At 34.3% G+C, this 12,824-nt stretch overlaps 2 protein-coding genes across 2 annotated transcripts; both read right to left on the bottom strand.

The window, feature by feature from the left end:
* Positions 1–720: 720 nt before the first annotated feature.
* Positions 721–4,247, bottom strand: BX664DRAFT_322145 (uncharacterized protein). Its single transcript, XM_051543436.1, has 6 exons — positions 3,609–4,247; positions 3,074–3,524; positions 2,906–2,985; positions 2,748–2,844; positions 1,518–2,647; positions 721–1,440 (listed from the first exon to the last, which is right to left on the bottom strand). Exons 1-6 carry the CDS (start codon positions 3,968–3,970, stop codon positions 753–755), a joined length of 2,808 nt encoding a protein of 935 aa, XP_051405377.1. The 5' UTR covers positions 3,971–4,247; the 3' UTR covers positions 721–752.
* A 136-nt stretch (positions 4,248–4,383) lies between these two features.
* BX664DRAFT_355189 (uncharacterized protein) lies at positions 4,384–6,338 on the bottom strand. The gene is made up of 5 exons (XM_051547795.1): positions 5,432–6,338; positions 5,191–5,306; positions 4,897–5,131; positions 4,745–4,813; positions 4,384–4,653 (listed from the first exon to the last, which is right to left on the bottom strand). Exons 1-5 carry the CDS (start codon positions 6,324–6,326, stop codon positions 4,493–4,495), a joined length of 1,476 nt encoding a protein of 491 aa, XP_051405378.1. The 5' UTR covers positions 6,327–6,338; the 3' UTR covers positions 4,384–4,492.
* Positions 6,339–12,824: the final 6,486 nt, after the last annotated feature.

The following is a 12,824-nucleotide window of genomic DNA, read 5'->3' on the forward strand; positions in this document are numbered from 1 at the left end:
TATTCTTAGCATCCTCATGAAAAAGAATCAATCTATTGTAGAAAAAGTAAGCTCTTGTTTTTCATTGTTTCTCTTTTCTGTCATCATTGAAAAACAATCATTATCATCCGATCACTGATTAAAAAAAAAAAAAAAAAAAAAAAAAAAAAAAGAAAAAGACTTCACCACCCCATTTTATTCTTAGCATCCTCAGCAAAAAATTTACTCTTTTCTATAAATACCGTCCTCGACCTTTTTTATTTCTTTGTCTTTTTCTTTATCCCTTTTGTAAATGTAGATTAATGTAAAAAAAATCAACCATTCTTTATTATTATTACTATCCAAATAAATAAAGACTAAACGGATGATCACCCTAAGACATATCAAATCAACTGTTCTTCTCTCAAATGTAGTTGAAGGGGATCACTCACGAGTCATCATAGAATTATCTTCTTCTTCCTTATTCTTCGTTATTCTATACCCAAAACACAATACACAACAAAATATCAATCAAAACTATCCATCCAATGTATTTCATTTTTTATCCGTTTTATTAATATAGTTTCTTTTTTCTTTTTTTTTAAAAAAACACTGAAATGTAAAGGTCAATGTGAAGTAAACCAATCAAAATAATTTGTAGTAAAAAAAAAATTGTCAAAACGATATAGTAGTATATAGAGAAAAAAAGGGGGGATCACAAATAAAATAAAACAAATAGATATATAAAAATAATAATAATAAAAATAAAAAAAAAAAAAAAAAAACTACTACTACTACATATAATCTTCTGTTTCGGTGATAGTATGATAATCCAGTTGTTCTTTCTCCACATATTCTTGTAACATACATTTGGCCATGATAGCAGCATGATGAAGACGAGCATAGGGTACCAAGGGAAACATGGGACCCACCGAAGTGCCAGCTTCACCACCAAGAACAATCCCAGGACCCAATTGACCAAGTACACATACATTTTGATAAGACACCGGGAATTGACTTTGAATATGATCAAATGCTATATACTTGTCCGATTCACGTAATGCCGCATATGCCATTTCATGATCCTGCAGTACCTTATCCACCGATTTACTGTATTCCATCCGTCGTGTATCATCCATATCCGTTGATTTTTCACCTAATCGTGTGACCTTGATCCGTGCATTCATTTCACGTCGACTGAATGTATAAAACAGAACCAATGCCTTCATACGTAGACAGAGTCCATATAATTCCGCATCCTGTTTGACTTTGTCCTTTCGAGCGCGAAGTTTCTTGAGTACCACATCAATGAACGGGTGAAGTGTATCCCAACTCTTTTGTCCAAGATCATTACTAAGTTTGTCTTGATAATGGAATCCCATCACATAATTTAAAAACGCTTGCATATGATCTAATACGCCGGCAATTTCCGTCTTTGCATGATCACCCCGTCGTTTATAAGCCAGTGCTAACTTTTGGAACCTAAGTGTTTTAAAAAAAAAAAAGTCAATTTGGAATTCATTCATGGTAAAGATAGATTTTAACTCTTGGAAACTTACATCATAGAGAATATCCTATATTGATCAGGTGTTTCGGCATTTTCTGCAGTTGCTGGATGATATTGCTTTTGATTTTCCACAATGGCTGTTTTTGGTGTCATTTGCTTCACTGTTGTCACTGCTGCTGGTGAAACGATGGGCGTAGTGGCATTATAACTGTTTCCTTTTGTCAGATCTTTGGTGATCATCGCAGGTGATGATGATGATGACGAAGTTGATGATGGTATTGATGCTATTGTGTTTTTCATAGGCATTTCCTTCAATGCTGATGTAGAATCGCTCGTATGGGAAGATGTTGGTTTTTCTTTTGAAGATCTATGTGATTCTTTTGTTGATGTTGTTGATGAGGTAGTAGTTGTATTGGAAGTGTGCCGCCTTGATCTTTCCAATGATGATGATGATTGAGTATTGGAAGAAGAAGATGAAGACCGTCGAAGAGGAGACCGAGATCTAGACCTTGACCGAGATGACCTATGACGACGCGAAGAAGATGATCGTTGTGATGATCGATATTTGCTGCTGCTGCTGCTGGTGTATTCATCATCTCGAGAATATTTACTGCTACTTTCCCGTCTAGATCGACGTTTATCACTGGAATCGTCCCCGCTACGTTCTTGTCGCTTGCTACTAGATGAAGAAGAACGTCGATCGTCATCATTACTATGATGTTTATCCTTTCTTGTTGTTGATCTTGATCCAATGTTAGAATCGTGCTGTCGATCATCCTCGTTGCTGTTGTGTTTTGAAGATAAAGATGATGATGTTTCTTTCCTTGATATTTTACTTCGTCTGGACTGGCTATCGGTTGTTGTTGTTGTCGTCGTCGTATGGTCACGGTCTTCACGTTGTCTTTTGTTCGCCAATTTCGCAGTAGCACGTTCAGGTGATGTACTTGATGGCCGCCTTGGAGATGGTGATGGACTAATTGTTTCCCCTTCTTCTAATTCGATGATATGAGACTTGGTAGATTTAGGCATTGTTGTTGTTACTGGAGTCACTTGGTCAGATTTCACCTTTTTCCGTATTTTAATGGATCGAATAAATTCAGTTGGAATCGTACCAGTTGGTAAATTAAACGTTGCCGTATCATTTTGAGTTATTTGAGTAGGTTGGGTATCATTTTTGGACTTCTAAAGTACAAAGAAATATAAAATAAATATGAAGGAACTAAAAAAAAAAAAAAAAAAAAAAAAAAAAAAAAAAAAAGAATGCATCAATATACGCAATTACCTTGCTATTATCTTTGGACTTGATATCATTTGACGGATCGGATTTTTTCAGAAGAATACGGACTCGTAAGATGGGACGTTTCTTGATCACATTCAACCTAAGTAAACCAGAAAATAAATACACCAAGTAACAAAGGTATAGGATAAATATAAAAATACCTGGCAAGATCTTCAATGTGTCGAGTAGCAGCAGGATCCTCCATATCATTAAGTAGATACTGTTTGGTAAGAAAGAGATCCTGAACAAGGAGGAAGAAATAAAAAAAAAAAAAAGGTGAGTAAAAAAACTAGAAAAGAATTGTTCTGTTTGTATATTTTCTAACTCACCAAAGTCGTATCATTTGATTTGGATTTTGCTGATTTCGTAGATAATTGTTTTTCTCCTGCAGATTGGCGAGAAGTAGAACGAGGAGTGGATGAAGCAGTAACAACATTAGAAGCAACAGCAGTTGGAGGTGGAGGTGTTGCAGTGGAAGGATGACCTGGTTTCTTGAAAACCTGATGAGATTCCATCTTTTTATTTGGTGTGGATGGTTGAGGAGTTTTCTTGGTTCCATTTTGAGAAGCTGTTGCTGTTGGAGTAAGAGAGGATTTGACAGAAGAAGGAGAACTCGATGAAGAAGGGCGACTGACAGCCTTGATTTCATTGAGAATATCAAGCATTTTAGATTTTGGAGGTGGAGGCGGTGGTCGTTGTGCAGGTGGTTGTTGCTGAGGTGGTGTCCTGGCTGTCATATAAGCAGTACGTTCTTCACTTGATAAAGCCCTTTGACGTTGACTACAAACATAAAAAAAAAAAAGAAAGAAAGTCATTAGTGGAAATCTTTTGTCACTTTATTATTATTGTTATTATTTTACTTACTTATCATTGACAATGGCTTCTACTGACCGTAACTTGACACCACGACTACGAGGACGAGGTACACGATGTTGAGGAGTTTGCACAGGAGGTAACCATTCAGGATCAGCAACAAAGTGATGTTTTGTCTTGAGAGCTTGACGATCCAGTTTATTGGAAGAAGGAACGGGAACCCAGTTTCGTTTGTCAAAAGTAGGAGTATCACCACTAGAGCCGTCCATATCAGAAGAAATTGGAGGTGGTTGGAAAGTTGCATAGGAAGGATACCCTTTGAAAGCAAAAGGTACTCTAGACTGCATAGAACCAAGAACATCGTCACATTTGGTTCTCAATAAGTCCTTCTTCATGATATTGTCGTAATTCATACTATTGCCGCTGTTACCCGTTGTAGTCCGTTGCTGCCGTTGTTGTCTTTGTTGTTAACTGTTGTAGTGTGGAAAGAGAGATGTAAAAGAAGAAAATTAAAGAAAAAGGATAGAGGGAAGATACAATTTACAAGCAATAATGAAAAGAGTATTCTTTGTAATGGTGCTTGTTATTTTATTGTTTGCTTCCCCTTCTTCGGTCAAAACTAAAGAAAGGAAGACCAAGAAAAAGAAGAAAAAAAAAAAGAAAGAAGGGAGAACCAAAAAAAAAAAAAAAAAAAAAAAGAAAAAAATAGACACAAAAGGTGAGGGCAACGGGGACAGAGTGGGCAAAAAAAAATATACGATTTAATCTCCGTTCCTGGGGCACACTTGATGCACGATATATCATTTCTTTTAACATAATCATTCTTCTTATATATAGTTCCTAACATGATTTTTTATTAATCTGACCACATTATTTTTTTTTTTGTTGATCGAATAGAACTAATCACAACTAGGCTATAAAACTATACTAAACTACTAGATACACAAGTGAGTCAAATAAATCAAGAAGATGGTCATCACGGATGATGATCGCCAGGTCAAGGAAACACTGCCAGATGTTTGATTTGTTGGTTTTGTACCTCCAGTAGACGATGGTGAAGAGGGCGAAGGTGAAGAGGTGGCATTTTGTGGCAATACTAATATAATTTGGCGATGATGATAAAAAAAAAAAGAATACGTGAGTTTGATTATGTACTGTTAGATTATATTTTGTTTCTATTGTATTACCTTGATCGATAATATGAATGACACCACTATTTGTAAGAATATTGGATCTAGTAATGGTAGCATTGTCAACTACATCGAAAAAAAAAGAAAGAATGATATTTGTTAGATTATTTCTCATATACTTTTATACTCTTTTTTTTTATTATTATTACCTTTGAAAGCCGTGAGGTTACCAGTAGGTTGAAGTTCAATGGTGTCACCACCTAGAGTTGTCACATTCATAGTTGAATTAACCTTAGTAGTTGTATATGTTCCGTTCACAATATATGATTTTGCCAAGTTTTCCAAGTTGGTAGTACTAGGATTTTCCTCCATAGATTCATTCTCATGAGTCTTGTTCTTTGACATGGCATTCAAAGCAGCATCCGAAGGAAGGAAAATAGTGACCTAAAAAAAGGAGAAAAAGGTGAATATTCTTCACTAGAAAGATAAAGAAGTTCACTTACATTGTTGACTGAATTCAATATGTTAGTCAAGTTGGAAGACTTGTTCAAGAGAGCATCAACTTTGGATTCATTAAGTTGATGAATAGTATTCACAGTAGAGACAGGGGGAACCAAAACTATTAAGAAAAAAAAAAATAATGGGAAAGAAAGTTAGAAAAATAAAAATTGATTGGCGGTGATCCTATTTATAGACGGGAATTTGACCCATGAAATTTTTTTTTTTTTTTTTTTTTTTTTTTACCTTTGTCAATAATATGGATGATACCATTGTTAGCCATTATATCAGCCACAATAAAAGAAGCATATCCAATTCCATTTCCAATTGTAATATTACTATTTGTTGCATTGTTCCCAATCGTAGTATTTGTGGCAGTAACAGTAGTATTAGGTGTACCACCATAACTGGCATTACCATTGGTGTTATTATTGATGATGACTACTGGTACATAGGTTGCAAGAGGATAGGCAGTGTGATTGGACATTAATGTATCATTGATATGCGTTCCATTCGATATAGCATCGGTAGGCCAAGAACCATTCAATATGTGATACTTTATCACATCCACTAGTGAAAAGTTTCCTACGCCTTGACTGATCACTGATGATGATGTTGCATTATTTTTAGTTTTATTCGAGGCGGCATTTGATTCATCCTTTTGTAAATTAAATGATGAGAGCAAGTTGGCGAACAAAGGATTAACTACCATTTTATGTGTAACATGAGTATTGTTCATTGAGGATGTCTGATTACCACCTTGAGTGTTATTTCCAGTCTGATTGAATGATGGATGCAATACTGCAAGAGCTTCATCACATGGAATGAACAAAGTATGATTTCCAGGGCTAGACAAAAGATCAATCACAGGTTGGAATTCCGATGATGAGTTCAACAGTGTCATGAAGTGAGGGACTGGACTGTTTGTAGAATTCAAGATCGACAATAAGGTAGGTTCATTAGTAGAATTGGTAGAATTCGTTTGATCGGATGGAGGGTCTAAAACCGGACACATAGTAGTAGCATCTGAATTATGAGTCGTATTGGTAGATGAACCATTGCGAGGAGCACAATCATCAATGACTTGTGCTTTTACAGCAGCCATAGATAATAACAACAATAAGCCTTTTTTCAAAATCATAATAAAGACAATATATAGAAAGAAGAGAAAACAGAGAAAAAAAAAGTTTTTTATTAAGCTATTATAATATATAGCGGGAGGTAAATATTGACAAGGGATCTCATTTTTGCATTGATGGTAAGATTTGAAACGGATGATTTAATGAGATTCGAATTTTGTAATTGGAGGAGGTTCAGCTTTGACAGCATCCGTTTTTCCTTTGTCAATAAACTCCTTCAATCCAACGAAAATGCGACTTAATCTGGATTTGTTCTTCTTGGCATTTGGAATAGAATGAACTTGCTGATCAGTGAGCGAGGTTCCTAAAACATCATACGATTAGTGGATATGATTGATCAATCAAACTATTCAAGTAAAAAAAAAAAAAAAAAAAAAAAAAAAAAAGAGACATTTACCTTCCACACTTTGGCGTTCTTCTGGATTCATTTTTTTTTTTTTATGTTACGTCTTTGAGAAAAGAAAAGAATTGGAAAAAATGAAGATCAAAAAATAATATCACTCTCTTATATACTGGCGATGATCTTTGTTGAGTGATGATGTCAAACGTCATAAGAACAAATCGGATCAACAATAACACTAACAAAAAAAAAAAAAAGTTTAGTACGAGAAAAAAAAAAAGCATATGGAGTAGATGTAACGTATTTACCGGTCATCAGTTGATTTCACCTACCATAAAAGTTTTGGTGAGATCCAACATATCCAAATGTAACTTCATTCTTTGTGTCTGCTGACAATCTTATAAACTCCTTAAATCAGTTCCCATCATCATCAATGCAGCATTATATCAACGCGCCACCAATCATCCATCTTTCTGCCTCTATGCTTCCCTAAACCAATATATTTATATATATATAAATCAACTTTATTTCAGAATGAGTAACAGTCGATATACTAACAATAATAGCTAAATCTATAACTGATTCCCATGTCTCCCTATTACGTCTGTCGAAAGCATCCATCAATACCTTTTTACCAAAAATGAATAGTATACAATCATATAACAATAGAATCATCGTCGTACTGTGATTACTACCAAAGAAAATAATATGCATGAGTAAGTAGAATGATACATAATAGCATATTGAATATCCTATCGTGCTTACTCTTCAATTGATCATCCACGGTTTATTGTCCTTGGACTTGATCTTGTTGTTAATCTTGATTCTGTACCATGCTTTTTTTTGGATTCATTTTTCCATCTATTCGCACTTTTCATAATGTTATAAGCTTTCTGTCTTCTTTTCTAGTCCATATTCTATTTCCTTGTTTTAATTGGATCGCCTAATCGTTCAGATTGCTGTCTTGCTACCTTGTCATACGGTTACACATGTAGAAACACGCATATATATATATATATAAATATATTTATCAGAAGCTGCAGAGGGTCTATAATACCAGTATCAATAATCAAAAAGATAGTATAGTCAGAGCGTTATCCCCTCTTGACATTTGACATCGGCCATTGATATCGTAAAAAAAAAAAAAAAAAGGAGATCCACCAATTGAGTTCACCAAGTTTGCATATAAAAAAAAGAAGAAAGAAAAAAATGAGTAATATTTATCCAGATGATATCTTTTTATTCACTTACAATTTAAGCGCGAACGCCTAAACATGTATCGAGATCACTGGGACAACTCGCCAAAATAATTCTAAAAGCCAAAGACGACTACAAGCATCTCAAACAACATTCACAGATTAGTTCCTCTGACACGAAATACCTTCTTTTTTTAAAAAAAAAAAAACGCACATAATATATATTTTATACTATTATTATTTTATTTCTTTAATAATTTGTCTGACATAAAACGTTGTTATATTTGATCCAGTCTTTTATTGATTCTAGTTGGTGATGGATGATGGATGATTGCTTTGCCATTTACTATTCTTATTTCTCTTGAACTATTATGATAAAAAAAAAATATTACGCTTCTTACCTTCCATTAAAATAAAAACTTATTTGATATCTGAAATAATCATAAAATTGTGGCTGTTTAAAGTCATGCACGTCAATTTGGACAGTCTTACCAGGATGCATAAAGAAGTCTTTTTTTTTTCTTTACGAAATATGTAATATATTGGTGATGGGTAATGGATGATGGGCGATGGATGATGACTGAATATAAAGGTTTTGCCTGAAATCTATCGACTATAGGAAAAAAAAATCAATTTGCAAGGTTGGGGTTGGAGCGAGAAAAAGAAAAATCAAAAAAAGAAAAATCATGTCAGACTGTTATCAGTGGACGGGCTTCAAAAATTAATCACGCCCTTTACATGCGTTTTGCTTTTTTTCATTTTTTTTTCTTTCTTTTTCTTTTCTCCATCCACCTTTTTTTTTCCACATCAGGTGTCCTCTTTGTTTGTGCGATCTTTTCATGGTAGATTTTATTGGATTTGGAGCGTTTTGAAAAAGGGATTTACAAAATACATGGGGAAACCCTTTCATTTTGGATGTAGGAATTAATACAGGTAATAGCAAAAATATTTTATACCCTTTTTTATATGAATTGCTTGACCTAGATTTATTTTATTGGTAACGTGAACGAATAACTAACTGGATGTCAAAATTCTATTCGTTAGGAATGGCGACTTGTTGTTAGGACGAAGGGTTCTGATATAACAGATACAGTAGAATGGATAGTTTTACTAGTTAGTATATGGATTACTTTTTTGTTTGAATTAAAAATTATATTGCTTTTTATGATACACAACAATACACTTACGTGGCTTTTTTTTTTGATGATAATCATTGTTATTAGATGAGGGATAACGGAATTGACATTTCATTTTTAATTTACTTTATGAATTGGGAGATAGGGTATAAATTGTTATTAAAACAATTGAAAGAGAATATCTTCATGTATGTTCAATCCAGATTTGGTACAATGATCCAATCATATTAAATCATTATCCTTAACATACAAAAAAAAAAAAAAAGATCTTAACACTACTATTATTGATCATCATCATATATATATATTGGGTGATCATCAACAAAAAAAAAAAAAAAAAACACCACTCTCAGCCACTACCATACAACTGTTGCGAAGGACTTGATTGTCCTGGATTAAACAAACAAGCAAACAAATCCCACAACTGTACCATATGATTATCTTTATATAGAAACCTTCATCCTTTTTTTTTTTATCTTATCTAATTGTCATCAACGTGATAGTATTCTATTTCCTTCTCTGGATTACGTTTCCTTTTTTATCATCATATTACTTTTTTATTCTGTTTACTTGGAAATAGTTCTCACTACATATCAATCATCACTACTATTGTACGGATGATGGCGGATGATGGCGATAGTGATATATCTCTTTTTTTTTTTTAGTTTACTCTATAAATACGATGATCATCTATAAATTCAATAAGGTAAGAGTGACATAAATTGGTTTGCTTATGTTCGAGTCAAATTTGATGTAATGAATGATGATTTCTGAGCGAGAAAGGAAAATTCAAAGTTTCTTCAAGCTTGTATCCAGCATGAAAAAATGGGATGGATTTTTGGATTTTACAGCCAAAAATTTCAAACTCCTCAGCCAAAGTTTGGCTGTAAAAATAAATCGTCGAGGGTACATCAGGCAATATTTCGAAAAATCGATGAAATCCTTCATTCTCATTGCACACATTAGGTAGTAAGATAATCGATAAAATGGGACTACATGATTTTGACTACTTTTTTGAGAGGAATCCAATGACGGTAATTTTGTTGGATGATGACCATTATTGGATGAGAGATGACTGAATTGACTTTTATTTTTTAATTTACTCTATAAATTGGGAGGTAAGGTATAAATTGTTGCTGAGACAAGTGAAAGAGAATATCTTCATGTATCTTCAATCCAAATTTGAAGGGATGATGATGATTTTTTTGGATGAATTACAAAAGTATAAATAGGTACGCGCCCACTCAAAGTGATGTTACAGCATAAAAGACATCATGGATCTAATTTCTCGGTATGAACAAGTTAAGCAACGAAAAAGCCAAAATATATGTTTAAATACCTTTTAGCAGTGCAGCTAATGACGAAGAGAGCTTAAGGTTAGAAGTACTGAAAAGAAAAAAAACCAGGTGGAAACTCATAGGTATTTTGTATCCTACTATGGATGTAGATAGATATTTAAAATAAATCAGAAAGTGAAATTCCTTTATAATTCTATTTGAGCAGAAAAAATTAAAAAGATATACACTTGAATGGGGATGGATTTTGGCAAGGCTGGGGATTGGGATGAAAAAAAGACAAAAAAAGATTGATTCCTAATTTCGATCTGATCTCGATTTTGATCTCCGTTCTCGTAAAAAGTGCATAAGTTTCTATTTTCCACAAAAAAAAAGTAACATTTTTTTTTGTTTCCCTTTCTTCTTTTCTTTGCTTTTTTTTTTTTATTCTTCATTTATTTTTTTTATTCTTCATTTATTTTTTTTATTCTTCATTTATGTCTTTATTCTTCACCAATTTTATTCACATTCTGCAATGGCTGATCCTTTTGAACATTTGACCAAGAAAGAAAAGATCCTCAAGTTAATCCATGATAAATTGTCGCGTCTCAATCAAGAACAAGAACAAACAGAAGAACAAGAAGAAGAGCAAGAAGAAGAACAAGAAGAACATCAACAAGGTGTAGCTGGTCCTAGTACATGTAAGTAGATTCTCTTTTTTTTTTCTTTGACAATCCATAGACGAAAGAGGTGCTGACGTCTCTATTTCCTTTTTTGTTAGTGATCTGCTCAAAATGTGGTGGTCGAGGTCATGCTGATGCCCGTTCCTCTCATTGTCCCATGCGAAAAAAAGGTTCGGTTTCAAAAGGAGCCAATAATATTCGAATATAACTGCTAACACTATTGTTTTCCTTTTTTTTTTTTTTTAGCTTCCACTCCTAGAACAAGCAAGCGACGACTTACTGAAAAAGAAAAGGAACACAACAAACGGCAGCGAAAAGAAGGCAAATCAGAATTGAAGAATAAACAATCTAATCCTGAATCTATGAAATGCAACAAATGTCTACAGGCGAACAATTTCACTGGTCCTGATGCTGTCCCAGCACATGCAAATTCGCGTTCCAAAGTCTGCCCTTTTCACCAACCAACAATGGACGATATTAGAAGAGACATTCTCGGTGACACTTTTACTTTTACTGTCCGGAAGGCGACACTTGGCACTTTACTCAAGTTAGATGACGAGGAGAAATCGAAGTTTTTGGAAACAACGAATGAACTTGTGGATTATTGCAGAGAGGTTATGATTAAAACGCAGCATTTTGTGACCTATTACATTCTTAGCCAACTTGAATACAAGCATGATCATCCAACCGCTGTTTCCGCTTCTGACAATAATGTGAATATACCACTTCCTGCCTTGGATCCCGGTGTTGATAATCTTGTTCCTGATGTAACCACAACTGAACTGGAAATTGGTATAGCTAGCGATGAATTACCCGTTGTCGCTGATGATGTCAATGCTGCTTCTACTGTTGTTCTTATTGGTGATACTTCTGTTCAAGATCCTATCGTTGGTAATGCGGAAACTAGTACTGGCACTGATAACTCTGCTTGGATGGATACTTTTTTTTCTGGGGAAAGCGTGGTGGCAAACAACAATCTACTTTCCAACGCAAATATAATTGTCAAGGGTGATCTCATTGGTCAAAAAAATGTGATTGCAAAACAAAATATCTTGGTACACGGCGATATCATGGTATCTGAAGATCTTGTTGCTGGTGGAAATATCAATGCTTCTGGTTTCATTCAAACATCTGGTAATACCGTTGCTGCTAAAGATATCAATGCTTCTGGTTTCATTCAAACATGTGGAAATATCTTTGCTGGTGGAAATATCATGGCGAATAGCTCATTATCAACAACAAAGGAAATCATCTGTGGGGGTTCGATATTACCAAGCCAAGTTGAAATTTCGGCTTCAAATGTTACTACTGATTCTGCTTCGGTCAACAACGAGATTACTGCTTTGTGTGCTTCTTTGGACCAACGTGTTTCCATTACTTCTGTTGATATGGACGTCGGTATGAATCATCCAGCTTTGCCTACTTCTGAACAAAGTCCTCTTCCCGCTGATGTTGTCGACATTGAACCTTTGGATCTTTCTGGCCCTCATCATACGATGTTCTCAGCAAATTTCTGGTATTCCTGCACCCAACTGATTAGAGGAGCGCGCTCTATTACGAACACTGCATCCAACATCCCCAAGCAAGACATAGAATACCTGTTTCAAAAATATTCTCAGAATTTTCATGGTTCCAACGAACACATTGCAACAAACAAACCTGCCGCTAGTTCCTCTCTGGCCCTTGCTGAATTATGCCAAACTGCTGCCACTGTTTTTACAAATCACATATCATTAAATTTTGAAAAGATATGTATTGTTTATTTGGAAACTCGAATACAGTCTATTGACCAAGATGATGCAAAAGTAAGGAAAACAAATTGAGGAAGTGTATGCATTTGTTATTCACAACCTTTTTTTTTTTTTTTTTTT

The sequence above is a fragment of the Halteromyces radiatus genome (genome assembly GCF_025201355.1).
Source record: "Halteromyces radiatus strain CBS 162.75 chromosome Unknown BX664scaffold_1, whole genome shotgun sequence".
NCBI lineage: Eukaryota > Fungi > Mucoromycota > Mucoromycetes > Mucorales > Cunninghamellaceae > Halteromyces > Halteromyces radiatus.

What these genes read in the sequence shown, in the direction of transcription:
- BX664DRAFT_322145 (XM_051543436.1), bottom strand. Translation starts at nt 3,970, where the DNA reads ATGAATTACGACAATATCATGAAGAAGGACTTATTGAGAACCAAATGT. An exon ending in GAAGCCATTGTCAATGATAA is followed by an intron (nt 3,525 to 3,608) that starts GTAAGTAAAATA and finishes TTATGTTTGTAG; the next exon opens with TCAACGTCAAAGGGCTTTAT. An exon ending in AGTCCAAAGATAATAGCAAG is followed by an intron (nt 2,648 to 2,747) that starts GTAATTGCGTAT and finishes TTTGTACTTTAG; the next exon opens with AAGTCCAAAAATGATACCCA.
- BX664DRAFT_355189 (XM_051547795.1), bottom strand. Translation starts at nt 6,326, where the DNA reads ATGATTTTGAAAAAAGGCTTATTGTTGTTATTATCTATGGCTGCTGTA. An exon ending in TAACCTCACGGCTTTCAAAG is followed by an intron (nt 4,814 to 4,896) that starts GTAATAATAATA and finishes TTTTCGATGTAG; the next exon opens with TTGACAATGCTACCATTACT. An exon ending in CATTCATATTATCGATCAAG is followed by an intron (nt 4,654 to 4,744) that starts GTAATACAATAG and finishes AAATTATATTAG; the next exon opens with TATTGCCACAAAATGCCACC.